This window comes from Scyliorhinus torazame, chromosome 6 (assembly GCF_047496885.1).
Source record: "Scyliorhinus torazame isolate Kashiwa2021f chromosome 6, sScyTor2.1, whole genome shotgun sequence".
Classification (NCBI taxonomy): Eukaryota; Metazoa; Chordata; class Chondrichthyes; order Carcharhiniformes; family Scyliorhinidae; genus Scyliorhinus; species Scyliorhinus torazame.
Genome location: NC_092712.1, coordinates 183,260,798 through 183,280,354, shown reverse-complemented (window position 1 = coordinate 183,280,354; position 19,557 = coordinate 183,260,798). Strand labels below are relative to the sequence as shown.

General features: G+C 45.6%; 1 protein-coding gene across 4 annotated transcripts in view; it reads left to right on the top strand.

Annotated features, from left to right (window-relative positions):
• agmo (alkylglycerol monooxygenase) overlaps positions 1–19,557 on the top strand; it is a 552,459-nt gene that overhangs the window by 95,783 nt on the left and 437,119 nt on the right. For all 4 annotated transcript variants that reach the window (XM_072509152.1, XM_072509153.1, XM_072509154.1 and 1 more), the window contains exon 3: positions 4,101–4,252. In XM_072509152.1, the coding sequence (XP_072365253.1) occupies positions 4,101–4,252 (152 nt within the window). The remainder of the gene's footprint in view (positions 1–4,100; positions 4,253–19,557) is intronic.

The following is a 19,557-nucleotide window of genomic DNA, read 5'->3' as shown; positions in this document are numbered from 1 at the left end:
GCGCTGCTCCTTCCTCAGGTGAATGAAGAGGTATGCTCCAGAAACACATATATAGACAGATTCAAAGATGCCAGACAATGCTTGGAACAGTTATTAGCAAGCACAGTAACCAATTTTCAGACAATAAAGTCCCAGAAATGGCAAAGAAAATAATGACTAAGTTCATTGTTTTTTTGTGGTATTGATTGATGGATAAATATTTAGAGAACTTCCTTCTCTTTTATAGGATGCCTTCAGGTCTATTTTACCCATTGGAGCAATCATATATCATTTAAACGTCGAGGGGTTAAATGGTGCAGTCCTTAGAATCATAGGATCATAGAATTTACAGGGCAGAAGGAGGCCACCCGGCCCATCGAATCCACACCAGCCCTCAGAAAGAGCACCCCACTTAAGCCCCACACCTCCACCCTATCCCCATAGCCCAGCACCTCACCTGAACATTTTGACACTAGGGGGCAATTTAGCATGGTCAATCACCTAACCTGCGCACCTTTGAACTGTGGGAGAAAACTGGAGCACCCAGAGGAAACCCACGCAGACACAGGAGAAAGTGCAAACTCCACACAGAGCATTACACTGATGTATCTGTCAGGAATATGTGTGGATCTTAAATCTGCAGCCTTCTGATTCTGATATGTTTTGATAAATAAGAACAACCCCCCTATTAAACGGGCTACGAATAGGAATGCCTCACTGAGGCTGCACTTAGTCCCATTTCCTGCACTAACTAGCTCCGCTCTTCAGAGGGTGAAGAGATCGAAATGACGCCCCAATTTCTAGACCCCCACCGTGCCCTCCTGACCCCCCCCAGTGCCTCAACTCACCAATAAGGGGGTCATCGAGCCCCCCGCACCCCACCTCATAAGCGCAGGGCACCCCCGTTCCCAGTCCTTGCAATGGGCAAGATAGCACCTGAAAATTTTGACATTGCCCCTGCCAGTACCACTTCCAGGGTGCTGCCAGCTGGCACTGCCGTGCCGGGCTGACAATGCCAAGGTGCCCAGGTGGCTTTGAGGGTGCCAGGATACCATCCTGCCGAAAGCCCAACCACCTAGTGGCCCCCGATCACCTGAGCGACGTCCCCCCAAGTGCCAGTATGCCTGGTCCACATTTGTGGCAACCAGTGCTAAATGGCACCCACCTGGGGTCTATGAGGTGAGGCCTTTAGGTCCAGGAAGTTGGCGTAGACATGTTCAAATGAGATTAACTGCTCACTTGAATATGCAAATCTGGGTCCTGACCTCAATGGTTGGGATCCAGATTGCAAAGCCCTGCGAGATCTCGTTAGATCTCTTGCGAGATTTACCAGCCTTGCCGCATCCCAAGTCGGGCGCAGCGAGGCCAACAGATTGCGCCCATAGTATCTGAGACTTTATTAATAGGGGTATTGATTACAAGAGTAAGGAGGTCATGTTGAACTTGTATAAGGCACTAGTTGGGCCTCATCTGGAGTGCTGCACCCAGTTCTGAGCATCATATTGAGGAAGGGTGGAGAGAGTACAGAGGAGATTTGCAATTATGATTCCAGGGACAAAGAATTGTGGCCATGAGGATAGATTAGAGAGGTTGGGGCTGTTTTCCTTGGAGAAAAGAAGGCTGGGAGGAGACTTGATAGAAGTATTAAAGATGGTGAGGGGTGTGGGGGGAATAAATAGTGAGAAATTGTTCTCATTCAAGAGAGCATCAAGAACTAGAGGGCACAGGTTCAAAATAATTAGCAAAAGAGTAAAAGAGATGTGAGGAATAAAATTTTTACCCAGAGGATGGTTGGAGTTTCGAGCAAACTACATGAGGCAAGTTCAATCAAGTTATTCAAAAGGTAATTAGGTTGTTATCTGGGGGCTAGTTTAGCACAGGGCTAAATAGCTGGCTTTTAAAGCAGACCAAGGCAGGCCAGCAGCACGGTTCAATTCCCGTACTAGCCTCCCCGAACAGGCGCCGGAATGTGGCGACTAGGGGCTTTTCACAGTAACTTCATTTGAAGCCTACTTGTGACAATAAGCGATTTTCATTTCATTTCATTTCATGCTTTTTCAGAGAGACAGTGCAGACCCGATGGGCCGAATAGCATCCTTCTGCACTGCAAAGATTCTGTGATTCTAGAAATGAATGTGTTATGTCCAGTTGTGGTCATCATATTATAGGAAAGGTGTAAGAATCTTTAAAAAGGTGCAGAAATAGTTCTGGGGATGAGGGATATTAACTACAAGGTTAACTTGGAGAAGGTTTTCTCCGTGGAGCAAAGGAAATTGAGGGGATATTTGATTGAGGCGTACAAGATTATGGCCGGTTAATATAGAATGGACAAAGAATTGCTGTCCCCATTAGCTGTTACAAGGATTAGAAGACACAGTTTTAAGGTTTTGGGCAAGTGTCGCAGGGAAGGTGTGAGGAAGTCCCTTTTTAATGCCGTGAGTGGTCATGATCTGGAACTTGCTAATAATAACAATAATAATAATCTTTATTAGTGTCACAAATACGTTTACATGAACACTGCAATGGAGTTACTCAGAAAATTCCCTAGTCGCCGCACTCCGGCTCCTGTTCGGGTACAGAGAGGGAGAATTCAGAATGTCCAATTCACCTAACAAACACATCTTTTGGGACTTGTGGGAGGAAACCGGAGCACCCAGAGGAAACACACTCAGACACGGGGAGAACGTGCAGACTCCATACAGACAGTGACCCAAGCCGGGAATCAAACCCGGCTCCCTGCCGCTGTGAAGCAATAGTGCTAACCACTGTGTTACCGTGCCGCCCCATACTATGAGCTAGCTATGAGCGTGATGGAAGTGGAGACTATGAATGATTTCAAAAGGGGATTTGATGTGCACTTGTGGGAAATAAACCTGCAGGACCACGGGAACAGAACTGGGGAATAGGACTGACTGGATTGCCCCATCGCGAGCCAGCATGAACTCAGTGCTTCTAATTGAGTCAAGCTGACATTTGTATTTTTTAAAGTCAGTATACAAGGTTTATTTGCGAAGAATTTCTGCTTCAACCCATGTTTGCGGCAAGGCATTTCATAATCTAACCATGCTCTGCAACAAATTGTTTTTCTTTAACCAGCTTCAAAGCTTTTCAACTTTAATTAGTGTGAGCAGCTACGAATATTGGCCTAAATTTTCCGCTCCCATCTGCGGTGGGAACCTTCGCGGATAGGACGGATAATCTGATGGGGGGGTGGGTGGGGGTGTTGGCGGGTGGGTGGGGGGGTTGGTGGGTGGGGGGTGTTGGTGGGTGGGGAGGGTTGGTGGGTGCGGGGTGGGTTGGGGGTTGGGAGAGGGGAGGAAGAAAAATATTCTGGCCATGAAATTTCCAATGATGTTATTCCCATGATGTTTAATATTGGCTGTGATAATTGTACATAATGCTTCAGTCGGGTTTCTCATTTCGAGCAAGCAGCGCTTTGTCACATTTCTTTCAGTCCCAAAATAATGAACCTTCAAATTTCTTGTTACTAAATATGAACTGAGTCTTCCTGGCGTTCGATGGTCTGACCATTGGTGGCTTTGCAATGATTAAATGCTGTTAAAATCCTCTTTCCAATACTTCTTCCCTTTGACAAGAGTGGTAATGGATAAGTTTAGGAACATTGGGAGCAATGGGGATGACTAGAGTGCATGGGGAACTTTTGCAGACAGGGGGGGCGATCTACCTGAATGGGGACAGAGTCCCATAGTGCAAGATTAGCTGGTTGTTACCCTGCTATCTAACCCCCATCCAGATAGATCGGGGGCCTCAGCAGTGAACTCCCCGACGAGGCCGCATCTAACCGCGTTCTGCACTGAGGAGCTCTGCTTCGAGAGAGCGAGATGCCATCTTTAAACCTCCAGCAACCTAAGCGACTTTTGCAGCTTGCTGCCTTTTATCTATATTTCTGTTTTATGGAAAGTAAATGCCTTGGGTGTACAGATGGCGACCAAAAATATCTTGAACTTTCCCAGCTCTGGCTAGTTTAATGAAGTGCACTTTGTCAAACAGACAGTACTTGACTTTGACATGTATAGATCGGTTTTTGGAAAAAAGGTAACCCTGTGTTAAATGTCTTGCACATTAAATGTATTAAATCTATCTTTATTTCTTTTGTTTAGACTACTGGGCCGAGGCATTGAGCTGACTGGTTACATATACATCTGGGAGAACTTTAGGCTCTCTGTACTCCCATGGGATTCACCCTGGACATGGTGGTTGGCATTTTTAGGAGTTGACTTTGCCTACTACTGGCTGCATCGAATGTCACATGGTAGGACAATTTTGAAACAATAGTTTGCTGATGGACAATGCTTATATATCATTATAGTGTCTGGCTTACTCAGCTCTTTACATAGGGTATTTCAACCTTTCAATTGAGGTTCTTTCTGTACGATTGTGCGAAAGAATAGTTTTGTTGAATGTACAACAGTAATTTCATGGTGTGATAGAATCACCTGGCCCATTGTGTCTATTCTGGTGTTTCCTTATAAACTCACCCTTCCTCTTTTTTGGTAGGAATTGCAAAAGGATCATTAGTGAAGAAGTACCTTCAAACAAAGTTGAAGCTATTCTTTTTCTGGAGAACTTGCATTGGTATAACGCCTTTAGTGTAGTAAAACTTCCAACAGTGCTTCACAGGGGTGTTCTCAAACAAATTGTTACTATGAGTCAGGTAAAATGATATTGAGATTGGCAACCAAAAACTGGCCTGAAGAGGTTGATTTTAAGAAGCTTTGTAAAAGAGGAAGAGAACGAGAGGTTTAGGGAGTGAATTTCAGGTAGTTGAAGGCAAAGAGTGATTACATTTGTGGATGCACAAGAGACCAGAAATCACAAGGGACAGAGATCTTGGAGGGTTTTCGGGCTGTAGGAGTTTGCAGAGATAGCACCGGGGTTGCGACCATAGTGGGATTTGAAATCGATGATGAGAATTTTAAGATGAAGGTGTTGCTAGATCTGGAGCCAAATAGGTGAAGACCATGTCGGACAAAGTAAATAAAGAATCTGTGAATCGTGATGCTGAATTGAATAGTTCAATAATAATGTCTTTTGGAATTCTGCAGTTTCACAGAGTATTATGCGATACGGAGTGCAAAATAGCCATGCTGCATTTAAAGGGAAACTTTATTCACCATGCAATGTTTGGAAGGTTTTAACTTGTTTATTTACAAGCATATAGCTCAGAGACAATTATGATGCCTTCAAGGATGTATCCCGTTTGAATGTAGAAGAAATTCTGTATTTTACTTTTTAAACTGAATTTGACCTAAACCCTGGAAAGCTTAAAGTGGAAGCCATGGTTGCTTTGATTGTTCAAAGTTCCAAGTGGCTTTCTGACTGGGTGGAGAGGATCCTTGTGTGGGCTTGGGTAGAGTGCTCTTTCAAAGAGCCGGTGCAGACTCGATGGCCTCCTGCACTGTAAATTCTATGATTCTATGACCCATCTGATCTGTGGTGTATTGGCTCCATGTATATTTGTTGGACTGTATACATCTGCACAATCTAATGGAGCTCATTCTTGAGTCTGGCGCCTTTGACCACTCAGCCATCCTGACACCTGTGGAGCTCATTCTTAACATTTTTGTCCATTGGTGGATGGGAAATCCCATGTTGCAACAAGATTTAAAGTAGTGAGGCAGCTGAATGAGGGAAAATGCCAAGTTTGCAATGCAATACGAACAGACAAACAAACAAAATGGGAGCAGATAGAGCCCCTCTAGCCTGCTCTGCCATTCAGTAAGATCATGATGGGTCTGTTTGCGTTGGGTTACAGATTCCCCATTAACCCTCCATAACTTTTCATTTCCTAGCTCAACAAAAATCTAACTACCTCTGCCTTAAAAATATTCAGTGACTTTTCAATTAGTTCCCCCTAGTTCTGGACCCACCCACAAAAGGGAACATTATTTCCAATCTTTCTTGTAAATGCCATTCAGGGTCTTATATACTTCAATCAAGTTACCGCTGACTCTTCTAAACTCGAGTGGAAACAAATCCAACCTTTCCAATCTTTCCGCATAAGACAACCCATTCATTCCAGGTATCAATCTAGTAGCAGCATGGTAGCACAAGTGGATAGCACTGTGGCTTCACAGTGCCAGGGTCCTAGGTTCAATTCCCCGCTGGGTCACTGTCTGTGTGGAGTCTGCACGTTCTCCCCGTGTCTGCGTGGGTTTCCTCCGGATGCTCCGGTTTCCTCCCACAGTCCAAAGACATGCAGGTTAGGTGGATTGACCATGATAAATTCTATTTAGTGACCAAAAAAGGTTAGGAGGGGTTATTGGGTTACGGGGATAGGGTGGAAATGAGGGTTTAAGTCGGTCAGTACAGACTTGATGGGCTGAATGGCCTCCTTCTGCACTGTATGTTCTATGTTCTAAACCTCCTCTGAATTGCCTCCAGTGCACAAACATCATTCCTGAAATAAGGAGACCAAAATTGCACACAGTGGTCTCATCAATGCCCGTATGGCTGAAGCATAACATCCTTACTTTTAAGCTCAATTCCTCTCGTAATAAAATATAGCATGCCATTACATTCTTGATTACGTGCTGCATCTGCATACAAACATTTTGTGACTGATGCATTGGAACACCGAGCTCCTTCTGCACCCTGGCATTCTATTTGAAAACCTGCATTCAAGTTGTCTGGCAGTACAATTGATTGAGCTCTCCAAGACATCCAGGCAAAATGACAGGGATACCTTGAGCGAAATCTCTCAAACTGAGAGGCAATGATGAAGTTTGATAACTTTACCAGGTCAGCCAAGAAAACGTCATGTAGAAATACATACCCAAGCTTCCCGCAGTAACTCACTGTGACGGGAAGTATAGGATAAGATGACCATCGAGAAAGGATAGACATGTGGCAGGAGAAGGTTGGGCTCCAGGGACTGTGCTAATTTCTCCTGCCCTTTCTTTTTATCTTCAGCTTGAACATTTACAGAGACAGAAAGTTCTTCATCTAAACAAAACTAGCTGTGGCAGTACAAATCTCCAAGTCCTTGCCCAAATCCTGCCCTTGCCATTTCTGGGATGGGTGGGGGGACCTATATAGCATGTGTAATTCACGGAAGCAACTGCACATGTACAGCTGCCACAGTCAGATCTGAAATTTGCCAATGGGATGTCCAAAACACGGTCTGTGCACTTTAGACCAGGTAGGAAAAAGTCTAAACTTACTGGAGTTCTTTGGAGAAGTCACGTACACTTTTGGAGAGGTAGAGTACCCTTTTGGATATTGTCCCAGGACACTGTTGGAAGAGGGGGAAGGTGCTTTTGGGAGAGGTCAAGTGTCCTTTAGGTGGTTAAAAATGGACATAACTGTGTAAACATGCATAAACTAAATGTAGTATTTCCAAATTTGCAGTTGATACAAAGTTGGGTGGGAGGGTGAATTGTGAGGAGAATGCAGAGATTCTTCCAATGGGATTTGGACAGGCTGAGTGAGTGAGCATATGCATGGCAGATGCAGTATAATGTGGATAAATGTGAGGTTATCCATTTTGGTAGCAAAAATAGGAAGTCAGGTTATTATTTGAATGGGTATAAATTGAGAGAGGTGCATACTTGATGGGTAGCACCGGAGCACAGTGATTAGCACAGTTGCTTCACAGCTCCAGGGTCCCAGATTCGATTCCCGGCTTGGGTCACTGTGCGAAGTCTGCACGTTCTCTTTGTGTCTGCGTTGGTTTCCTCCGGATGCTCTGGTTTCCTCCCACAGTCCAAAGATGTGCAGGTTAGGTGGATTGGCCATGATAAATTGCCATTAGTGTCCAAAAAAAAAAGGTTAGCTGGTGTTACTGGGTTACGGGGATAGGGTGGAGGTGTGGGCTTATGTAGGGCGTTCTTTCCAAGAGCCAGTGCAGACCTAATGGGCCGAATGACCTCCTTCTGCACTATAAATTCTATGATTCTATGAGAGCTTGGTGTCCTCGTTCATCAGTCACTGAAAGTAAGCGTGCAGGTACAGCAGGCATTAATGAAGGCAAATGGTATGTTGGCCTGCATAGCGAGAAGAATTGAGTATAGGAATAGAGATGTTTTACTGCAATTGTATAGGGCATTGTTGAGGCTATACCTGGAGTATTGTGTGCAGTTTTGGTGTCTTTATCTGAGGAAGGATGTTCTTGCTGTGGTGGAAGTGCAGCAATTATTTTTCAGGCTGATTCCTGGGATAGCGCGACTGTCATATGAGGGGAGACTAGTTGGTTAGGATTATATTCATTGGAGTTTAGAAGAGTGAGAGGGATCTCAGAGAAACTACAGAATTATAACAGGATTATCATAGAATTTACAGTGCAGAAGGAGGCCACCCGGCCCATCGAGTCTGCACCGGCTCCTGGAAAGAGCACCCTACCCAAGGTCAACACCTCCACCCTATCCCCACAACCCAGCAACCCCACCCAACACTATGGGCAATTTTGGACACTAGGGCAATTTACCACGGCCAATCCACCTAACCTGCACATCTTTGGACTGTGGGAGGAAACCGGAGCACCCGGAGGAAACCCACGCACACACGGGGAAGACGTGCAGACTCCGCACAGACAGTGACCCAAGCCAGAATCGAACCTGGGACCCTGGAGCTGTGAAGCAATTGTGCTATCCACAATGCTACTGTGCTGCCCCAGGGTAGATTCAGAAAGAATGTTCCTAATGGTGGAGGAGTCCATAACTAGGGGTCATAGTTTGAGGATAAGGACTGAGGTGAGGAGAAATGTCATCACCCAGAGAGTGGTGAATCTGTGGAATTCATTACGACAAAAAGTCGTTGAGGCCAAAACATTGCATAATTTCAAGAAGAAATTATTTATGGCTCTTGGGTCCAAAGGTATGTGGGGGGAAGGCAGGGTCACGGTATCAAATTTGATGATCAGCCATGATCATAATGAATGGCGGAGCAGGCTCGAAAGGCCTCTTCCTGCTTCTATTTTCTATGTAAACTATTGTACACCATCATATAATGCATGGGATATTGGCAGTCAATCCAAAGAGGCTTTTTTTGATCACACAACAGCCGACCATATCGTATATTCCTGCCATTCTATTGGAATTGCAAGTTGCCAGAGTCCCCGAGGAGCAAAGGCTGCTCTCTCCTTTTTGAGAAAGAGTTAACTGGTGGTGATTTAATCTGAGGGTCACCACATCTCGGAGGGGGGGGGGAGGGGGGAAGCAAAGGGAAGGCCTTCATGAATAACCCCAGCCAGTATGGGAATTGAACCCGTGCTGGGTTCCAAATTTGTCGCTCCAACCCACAAATCAGCCATCTACACAACTGAGCTAGCCATCCCCATTCTCTTAGAGCCTCGATTAATCAAGAGACTAGGTTTAAGAATACATGCATCACATAACATCACCCCCAAAAAAACCATAGAATGAAACATCAGTCATTCACAAAGACTTGCCGCATGTTTCATCAACTAGCAGGATTGTGATGTTTGTGAGTTACCTGGAAGATTTAGGGTAAATTGTTGAAAGGCATGAAAACTGTTAGGACTGTAATACTCTGGTCACATTTCAATATTAAAAGAAAGTCTGCAGTTTGGGAGTTTGCCAAATGGCACTGATAGCTAGCATCAAATTCTACTATACAATTTACTTTAGGGAATCTTCCACCTTTTGGGGTCTCTTGAGGCAAAGTTATGTTGCATGCAGCAGAGTGCTATGATCTTTGAAGCTTTCCATCTGATTGCATTGCAAGGTGTTCCAGGTATACCGTTGTGTATTTATTACTTTGTAACATATGGTACCAAGTTAATTAAAGCACTTTACTTTTATTTGATGTGGTGCTGTTTTTGCTTGTGTACATCTTAATTACAATAATGAAGAAAGAGAAAAAAATAAACAAGTAGCAAGACCTCAGGATGTTCCAAAATAGTAATTTTGAAGATAATGATTGTTGCAATGTAGAAAATGTGGCAACCAATTTGAACACTGCAAGCTATCATAAATAACAATGTGAGTGCTGTGTTCATTTGTTAACTTCTTCCGTGCTTGATTGTTTTTGTCTGGTAACTGAACTCTGATAACTGTGCTTGATTTATTAAATCTGAGTGCTGGCTCAGAGCTAAAGCAAACAGACATCACAGAGAGACCAAGAAGCTGAGCTGCGATAAGTATGGTGCATATAATTTATGATTGCAGAGATATTTTAAAGCACTGTAAGTAAAACCAATCATACACAGAGAAACTAGTGTCATCTCATTGCATTGAGATGTACAAACTGTACAACAAATGATGCACAACAGTAAGAATGGCTGGACAGCCCTTTTTTCAATGACAATTGAGGGATAAATATTGGCCAGGAGAGTGGGGAGAACTAGCCTGCTCTTCTTCAAAATCGTGAAATGGAATCTTTTGTCCCCACCTGAGAAGACAGACATCTCATCCGAAAGACGGTACCACCAAAATTTCACTTCACTTGAGAGTTCGAGTCTCAATTTTTGTTCTTGAAGTCCTGGACTATTAATTGAACACAACACCTTCTGATTCAGAGGTGACAGTGTTTTGACGAAGCAATAGTCGATATGTGAATAAACTTGTGCAGCAGTATTCAGTTTGAGCATCTTTTAGTTTATTCTTCTTCACTGATTTGGAAAAAGATGGAGGTCACAGATTGATTTGTTTCCAGTGCTCACTCGATGTGGCAAGGCACATGACTTGTCATGAGCTATCTTAGATGATATAATTGTGATGTCAAATTTTAATTCCTGATAAATTAGAGGATATGGGTATGGTAGCATAGTAATGTTTTATGTTAAAGGCACTATTTAAACATGTTGTTGTTGACATCTGGTGGCGGCCAGGGTGTGAGTGGTCGTATACAGGCAGTTCTTGCTTGAAGGCATAGAAAAGAGCTCTTTTTACCCGAAAACGTGAGTAACTTCGACGGAAAAGTAGCCGAAGGTCTGAGGAGAAGTTCCCCTCGGGAGTGGTATGTCTGCTGGTTACCAAACCTGGCAGAGGAAGGTGAAAGACTTGGACAAGGACTTGGAAGAGATCTGTGGTGCAGCAGACAGTGGAAGGATGGCGGAGGGGGAAGGGCTCGTGCAAGTTGAAAAGCCCCAGATGGAACAATTGATGGCCTTCATTACAGAAGAGTTCCCCCAGCAGAGGAAGTAGATGCAGGAGGACAGATCAAAGACCATCGGAGGGGCTGTGGCACCCCTGAAGGGCTCAATGGGGAGGGTGGAAAAATTTCTGAAGGCACAGGGGTCGCAGATATGAGAGATGGAGAGGGTGATGTCGGACCGCAGCGATCGGGTGGTGGCATTGGAGGCGGAGGTGGGGATCTTAGGAGACCTTTGCAAGACATTGAGAGAAAGGGTGGAAGAGCAAGAAAACAGGTTGAGAAGGCAGAACCTGCGTTATCATCAGCCTGCCTGAAGGAGTAAAAGTTACGAGTGCCACGAGGTACGTCTCAAGGATCTGGCGGGGCTGGTGGCGGAGGAGATGCTAGACAAGGCCCCTGATGAAGATCCTGCAGTGAGCAGGGAGAAGCGGAACTGTGTATTGGAGGGGAATAAGGTCCAAATACATCAGGCCATTGGAGCAGAACTGGCAAAATGGCGTGCTGGGTTCAACAGGGCCAAGGCGATGCTGTGTCACAGGCAGATCAAGTTTGGTGTGCTCTACCCAGCGAAACTATGGGTGACTTATGAGGGCCGGGAATATTATTTTGAGACCCCAGAAGGGGCCAATGACTTTTTCAAGGAGCAGAAACTGGGGGAGAACTAAACATTTTTTGGGAGACGGAGGTGCTGGCACTCTGGAGTAATGGAAGGTATGGGTAGAGTGGGGGTTGGAGGGAGGCGTTTTTTTTTCTTTTCCTGCCAGGTGGAGGGTATTTTTCTTTCCATTGGGTTGACAATGGGTAGCAGGGGTGAAAGGTTTGTAAAGGGACGACCGTCCCCCCGTCCCGCTGCCTGTGGCGACATGGCAGGGTTGGAGAAGAGGCGTGGTCAGGCGCGGAGAAGAGGGCCATCTTGGATGGGCCTGGTACAGGGTGAAATCAGAGGGGGTACAGCCAAAAGGGGAGGGGAATGGAGGCGCAAGCCCCCTGTATGGCTTATAACATGGAATGTGGGAGGGCTCAATGGACCGGGGAAAAGATCTCCGTTTTTGAGCATCTCAGGAGTTCAAAGGCAGAGGTGGTCTTTCTGCAGGAGATGCCCCCCCGTGTGAAGGACCAGGTTAGGTTCAGAAAGGGATGTGTGGGTCAGGTATTTCACTCGGGGTTTGACTCAAAGTCACGAGGGGTGGCCATCCTGAAGAGCACGAATATGGGGTTTGTGAGTGTGAAGGAAGTGAGGGATCTGGATGGGAGATATGTAATGGTGAGTGGGGTATTGGAGGGACGCCGATGATGTTGGTGAATGAATGTGCACACTCCCGGAGCTTACAGCCACTGTAACCTCATCCCAAGCAGCACAGGCTGCCCTGTGGCTGACCTTCCGGGACCCTCGGGGAACATGACATCTCTCCTGGCCTCCACTGTGTTTAGCAGCCTCCTCAGGTCAGCATCACTGAATCTTGGGGCCAGTCTCCTGGATGCCATTGTCGCAAGCTGGCTGGGGTTGACTGAGTAAGTGCTGCTCTTCCTTGTCAGCGGGGAGTTGGTGAGCGCAGTGCCGTCGAATCGGCTGGCGAGCCTTCATTTGCAGCGTGGGGCCTCGTTAAGTGGACCAATTAACGTTGAATAGAGTTGCCGGCCTCACTGGGCCAAGTGCCGGGAAGCTCACGGCAGTTCCTGATGGGATATACCCAAGGTTACTACGGGAAGCGAGGGAGGATATTGCTGGGCCGTTGGCGATGATCTTTGCGTCCTCACTCTTTACTGGAGTAGTACCGGATGATTGGAGGGAGGCGAATGTTGTTCCCCTATTCAAGAAAGGGAATAGGGAAATCCCTGGGAATTACAGACCAGTCAGTCTTAAGTTTGTGGTGAGCAAAATATTGGAAAGGATTCTGAGAGATAGGGGGCGCGATTCTCCACTCCCGTGGCGGTTGGGAGAATCGCCTGGGCTGGCAAAATTTCACGCGACGCCGGTCCAACGCCCTCCCCCGATTCTCCCAAGCGGCGGGAACGGCCCCGTCGAGTTCCGTGGGCCGTAGGCCGGAGAATCACCCGAGACACCCAAAATGGCGATTCTCCGGCACCCCTGCTATTCTCAGGCCCGGATGGGCCGAGCGGCCAGCCCAAAACAGCGGGTTCCCCCCCCGGCACCGTCCACACCTGGTCGCTGCCGTCGGGAACAGCGCGTGATCTCTGGGGGGTCGGCCTGCAGGGGGGGGGGGGGAGGGGGTATCCTGCACCGGGGGGTACCTCAAATGTGGGGTGGCCCGCGATCGGTGCCCACCGATCGTCGGGCCGTCCTCCCTGAAGGAGGACCTCCTTCCTTCCGCAGCCCCGCAAGATCCATCCGCCATCTTCATGCGGGGCGGACTCGGAGAGGACGGCAACCACGCATGCGCGGGTTGGCGCCGGCCAAACCGCGCATGCACGGGTGATGCCAGTTATGCGGCGTCGGCCGCGTCATGTATGCGGTGCCGCCTTTACGCGGCGACAAGGCCTGGCGCATGTAGATGACGCGGCCCCGCTCCTAGCACATTATCGGGCCCTGAATCGGTCGGGATAGGGGCCGTTTCGCACCGTCGTGAACCTCGACGGCGTTCACGACGGCGTGGGCACTTCGGCGCGAGAGTGGAGAATCCTGCCCAGGATTTATGATTATTTAGAAAAACATAGGTTGATTAAAGATAGTCAGCATGGCTATGTGAGGGGCAGGTCATGCCTCACTAGCCTCATTGAATTCTTTGAGGATGCGACGAGACACATTGATGAAGGTCGGGCAGTGGATGTGGTGTATATGGATTTCAGTAAGGCATTTGAAAGGATTCCCCATGGTAGGCTCATTCGGAAAGTTAGGGGGCATGGGATACAGGAAAATTTGGCTGTCTGGATACAGTATTGGCTGGCCGAAAGAAGACAGCGAGTGGTAGTGGATGGAAAGTATTCCGCCTGGAGGTCGATGATCAGTGGTGTCCCGCAAGGATCTGTTCTGGGATCTCTGCTCTTTGTGGTTTTTATAAATGACTTGGATGAGGAAGTGGAAGGGTGGGTTAGTAAGTTTGCTGATGACATGAAGGTTGGTGGAGTTGTAGATAGTGTTGAGGGTTGTTGCAGGTTACAACAGGACATTGACAGGATGCAGAGCTGGGCTGAGAAGTGGCAGCTGGAGTTCAACCTTGATCAATGTCAAGTGATTCATTTTGGAAGGTCGAATTTGAATGCTGAATACAGGGTTAAAGGCAGGATTCTTGGAAGTGTGGAGGAACAGAAGGACCTTGGGGTCCACGTACATAGATCCCTCAAAGTTGCCACCCAGGTTGATAGGGTTGTTAAGAAGGCGTATGGTGTATTGGCTTTCATTAACAGGGCAATTGAGTTTAAGAGCTGTGAGGTTTGGCTGCAGCTTTATAAAACTCTAGTTAGACCACACTTGGAATATTGTGTCCACTTCTGGTCACCTCATTATAGGAAGGATTTGGATGCTTTGGAGAGGGTACAGAGGAGATTTACCAGGATGCTGGCTGGTCTGGAGGGCATGTCTTATGACGAAAGGTTGAGGGAGTTAGGGCTTTTCTCACTGGAGCGAAGAAGGCAGAGAGGTGACTTGATAGAGGTGTACAAGATGATGAGAGGCATGGATAGAGTGGATAGCCAGATACTTTTCCCAGGGTGGCAATTTTAAGGTGATTGGAGGAAGGTATAGGGGAGATGTCAGAGGTAGGTTCTTTACACAGAGAATGGTGGGTGTGTGGAATGCACTGCCAGCAGAGGTGGTGGAGTCAGAGTCATCAGGGACATTTAAGTGACTCTTAGATAGGCACATGGACAGCAGTAAATTGAAGGGGTGTAGGTTAGGTTGATCTCAGATTAGGATAAATGGTCGGCACAAGATCGTGGGCTGAATGGCCTGTACTGTGCTGTATTGTTCTATGTTCTATGTTCCCAATCACTACCACACTGAGAAATCTTTCCAGAGAATCACACCTGTTACTCCATCATTTTCTCTGGATCAGACTCCTGGAACCACTTCTCTAACTGCCCATTAGAGGTGCCTACAATTCATGGACCGCAACAGTTCAAAAAGGCAGCAATGTACCACCCCTCAAGGGAAATGAGGATGCAGAAGAAATACTGGCCTTGGCAAGTTTACTGGTTCTCAAATAAATGAGTGAACACTGTCACTGGATCATGATGATCAGAATTTCTTGGCTTTTGAGTTGAGCATGAATAACAGGCTTTGGGTTCAGTAAGAAGTCTTACAACACCAGGTTAAACATGTTTGTTTCGAATCACTAGCTTTCAGAGCACTGCTCCTTCCTCAGGCTTTGAGTTGTAATAGTTTTAATCACATCACTTTTCATAGCAAGTTGTGATTAAAAGGATCCCTAACTTCTTTAGCTTTCTTCTTACCCAAACCAAAAGGGTTGTACATTGTATTAGAAAATCGGTGATGATTTAATAGAATAACTTAGGGTTGCATGAGTTCAGAATTAATATTGCCCATACCTCCCCTGTTATACTCAGCAGCTTTGCCAGTGAGGTGCACAGTCAAAAAATAAGGACTGATCAGATCAATTTGCCTGTATCCTTACAGAATATTTTATTGTCAAATATTACCCGCCATTGTTTTCATTTTTTATGCAATACACTAAATGATGTGTTGATAATTTTCCTTCCATAGATCAAACTTTTACTGCCAAAAAGAAATCTGATACGCAATCATTAAATTTTGGACAAGGCCGCAGCAAATCTGGGCTCCTGAAAAATCTTTACGTTTGTATTTTCCAAAGGAAATCTGAATGACTGGCAAGTAAGCAAAACTTTCTGAGCCAGCCTTCAATCAGTGCATCACAAATGCATACAGTACTCTGCAGCATAATCTCTTTTAAACCTACATGCATGACATGCTGCATAACTGACTAACACCATCAAAACCGACGAACCAGCCATTTATTTGATGCACTGTTTGTGAGAACTCGCGATGTGAATATTGTCTGATGCATTTGCCTGCATAATATCAGGGATACATGTCTAAATAATTCACGGTCGACAAATTAGTTTGGGACATTGTGAGAATATGGTGACAGGTAATATATAACAGCAAGTTACTGGACTTTTAAAAAAACTATATTGATCTTATTTGGCCACCTAAGCGGAAATCAGACTCAGGTCAAATATATTTTCTTTTGTTTATTCATGAAGGTATTAGATTCCAGATGAATGAACTATCAATACATTTGTTATGGGCCAGGGTTTAGAGAACCCCGAAGTGTATCATGGAGTTCACCTGACCCACAACATTTAATAGATTGTGGTACGGGGAGCACACAGCCCACTCTACACGTGTGGTACAGCAGAAATTGATTTTTTTTAAAAAGCGAAACAATGTTTATTCTATGAACTCAAGTTAACCTTTTTAAAACAAACAGTGAACGTCTTAGCAACCATTAATTTGTCATGTGAGAGTACCTTTAAGAAATGGGTGTTTATAAATGGGTGTGTAGTGAGAGTACCTTTAAGAAATGAGTGTTTATTACTGCAGTGATGTCAGAGAGGGGGTGGAGCTGGGCTGTGTCAGCTTTTTACTTTTGTTTTAGATTGTTTGCTGCAGGGTGTGTTTCAGTTTTGTTTTCAGAGCTGGATAGCTGCAGTCACAGCCAGAAGGTGTATTAGAGTCTCTCTCTGTTATCTAAAGACTGTAAATCGATCCTGGTGATTTAAAACTAATAGCAGTAATGGCTTTAACCTGATCTCCTTCTGGTAAAAGGTGTTTTCAGTCTAATGGATGTTAAAAGGAAAGCTTAAAGCATTACTTAGTGTTGTATTCTTTGGGGGTTGTGTTTGAATTAATGGTTGCTAAGATGTTCACTGTATGTTTTAAAAAGGTTAACTTGAGTGCATAGAATAAACATTGTTTTGCTTTAAAAAACATTTTTCCATTTCTGCTGTACCACACCTGTAGAGTGGGCCGTGTGCTCCCCGTACCACAATCTATTAAAAGTTGTGGGTCAGGTGAACTCCATGATACACTTTGGGGTCTCTAAACCCTGGCCCATAACAAATTGCGGGCTCGAGGAGAATAAAAGTCTATCTTTTGGATTGACTTAGTGAACTTAAAGACATTGTGGGGTGGTTGCTTTTCAGGTGTGGTATTTCAGCTTAAGTAGGGAGTGTGTTGTGGACACTGGCTCTTTCAGAGGCTCAGAAGTTTTTGGGGGTGGAGACGGTCACACGCAGTACCTTACGGACATAGATTAAATGCAGACTGTTAGATTTGGCAAAAACATTGCAGTTAAAATTACCTGACAAAAGGCGAAAAGATGAGGTAATTGTGGCGGTGGCTAAGCATTTAAAGTTACCTGAGAAACAGTGACTCATTGGAAATGGCAAAAATTCAGTTACAAATTAAACAAATGGAACATGAGAAAGAATTAAAGCAGCTTGAATACGAAAGAGAGAGAGTGGTAAAAGAAAGAGAGAAAGAGAGAGAGAGGAAAAAGAGAGAGAAGAAAGGAAAACAGAAAGAATAGCCCTAGCAGAACAAAAAGAAAGAGAAAGGGAGATACAGATCAGGAAAAAAGAAAAGAGACAGAGTTTGAACGTCAGAAAATGGCCATGAAACATGACAGTCAGTTAAAATTGGCAGACGTAAAGGAAAATGTACAGTTGGTTGATAGTGATGAGGATAGTGAGAAAGAGCGTCATAGTCGAAGGCTTGGTGGGGATATAGAACATAGAACATAGAAAATACAGCACAGAACAGGCCCTTCGGCCCACGATGTTGTGCCGAACCTTTGTCCTAGATTAATCATAGATTATCATTGAATTTACAGTGCAGAAGGAGGCCACCCGGCCCCCTGAGCCCGCACCGGCTCTTGGAAAGAGCACCCCACCCAAACCCAACACCTTCACCCAACACCAAGGGCAATTTGGACATTAAGGGCAATTTATCATTGGCCAATTCACCTAACCTGCACATCTTTGGATTGCGGGAGGAAACCGGAGCACCCGGAGGAAACCCACGCAGACACGGGGAGGACGTGCAGACTCCGCACAGTCAGTGACCCAAGCCGGAATCGAACCTGGGACCCTGGAGCTGTGAAGCAACTGTGCTATCCACAATGCTACCGTGCCGCCCTTGAGAACAAATAAATCTACACTATATCATTTAACCGTAATCCATGTACCTATCCAATAGCTGCTTGAAGGTCCCTAATGTTTCCGACTCAACTACTTCCACAGGCAGTGCATTCCATGCCCCCACTACTCTCTGGGTAAAGAACCTACCTCTGATATCCCTCCTATATCTTCCACCTTTCACCTTAAATTTATGTCCCCTTGTAATGGTTTGTTCCACCCGGGGAAAAAGTCTCTGACTGTCTACTCTATCTATTCCCCTGATCATCTTATAAACCTCTATCAAGTCGCCCCTCATCCTTCTCCGTTCTAATGAGAAAAGGCCTAGCACCCTCAACCTTTCCTCGTAAGACCTACTCTCCATTCCAGGCAACATCCTGGTAAATCTTCTTTGCACCTTTTCCAAAGCTTCCACATCCTTCCTAAAATGAGGCGACCAGAACTGTACACAGTACTCCAAATGTGGCCTTACCAAAGTTTTGTACAGCTGCATCATCACCTCACGGCTCTTAAATTCAATCCCTCTGTTAATGAACGCGAGCACACCATAGGCCTTCTTCACAGCTCTATCCACTTGAGTGGCAACTTTCAAAGATGTATGAACATAGACCCCAAGATCTCTCTGCTCCTCCACATTGCCAAGAACTCTATCGTTAACCCTGTATTCCGCATTCATATTTGTCCTTCCAAAATGGACAACCTCACACTTTTCAGGGTTAAACTCCATCTGCCACTTCTCAGCCCAGCTCTGCATCCTATCTATGTCTCTTTGCAGCCGACAACAGCCCTCCTTACTATCCACAACTCCACCAATCTTCGTATCATCTGCAAATTTACTGACCCACCCTTCAACTCCCTCATCCAAGTCATTAATGAAAATCACAAACAGCAGAGGACCCAGAACTGATCCCTGCGGTACGCCACTGGTAACTGGGATCCAGGCTGAATATTTGCCATCCACCACCACTCTCTGACTTCTATCGGTTAGCCAGTTCGTTATCCAACTGGCCAAATTTCCCACTATCCCATGCCTCCTTACTTTCTGCAGAAGCCTACCATGGGGAACTTTATCAAATGCCTTACTAAAATCCATGTACACTACATCCACTGCTTTACCTTCATCCACATGCTTGGTCACCTCCTCAAAGAATTCAATAAGATTTGTAAGGCAAGACCTACCCCTCACAAATCCGTGCTGACTATCCCTAATCAAGCAGTGTCTTTCCAGATGCTCAGAAATCCTATCCTTCAGTACCCTTTCCATTACTTTGCCTACCACCGAAGTAAGACTAACTGGCCTGTAATTCCCAGGGTTATCCCTAGTCCCTTTTTTGAACAGGGGCACGACATTCGCCACTCTCCAAT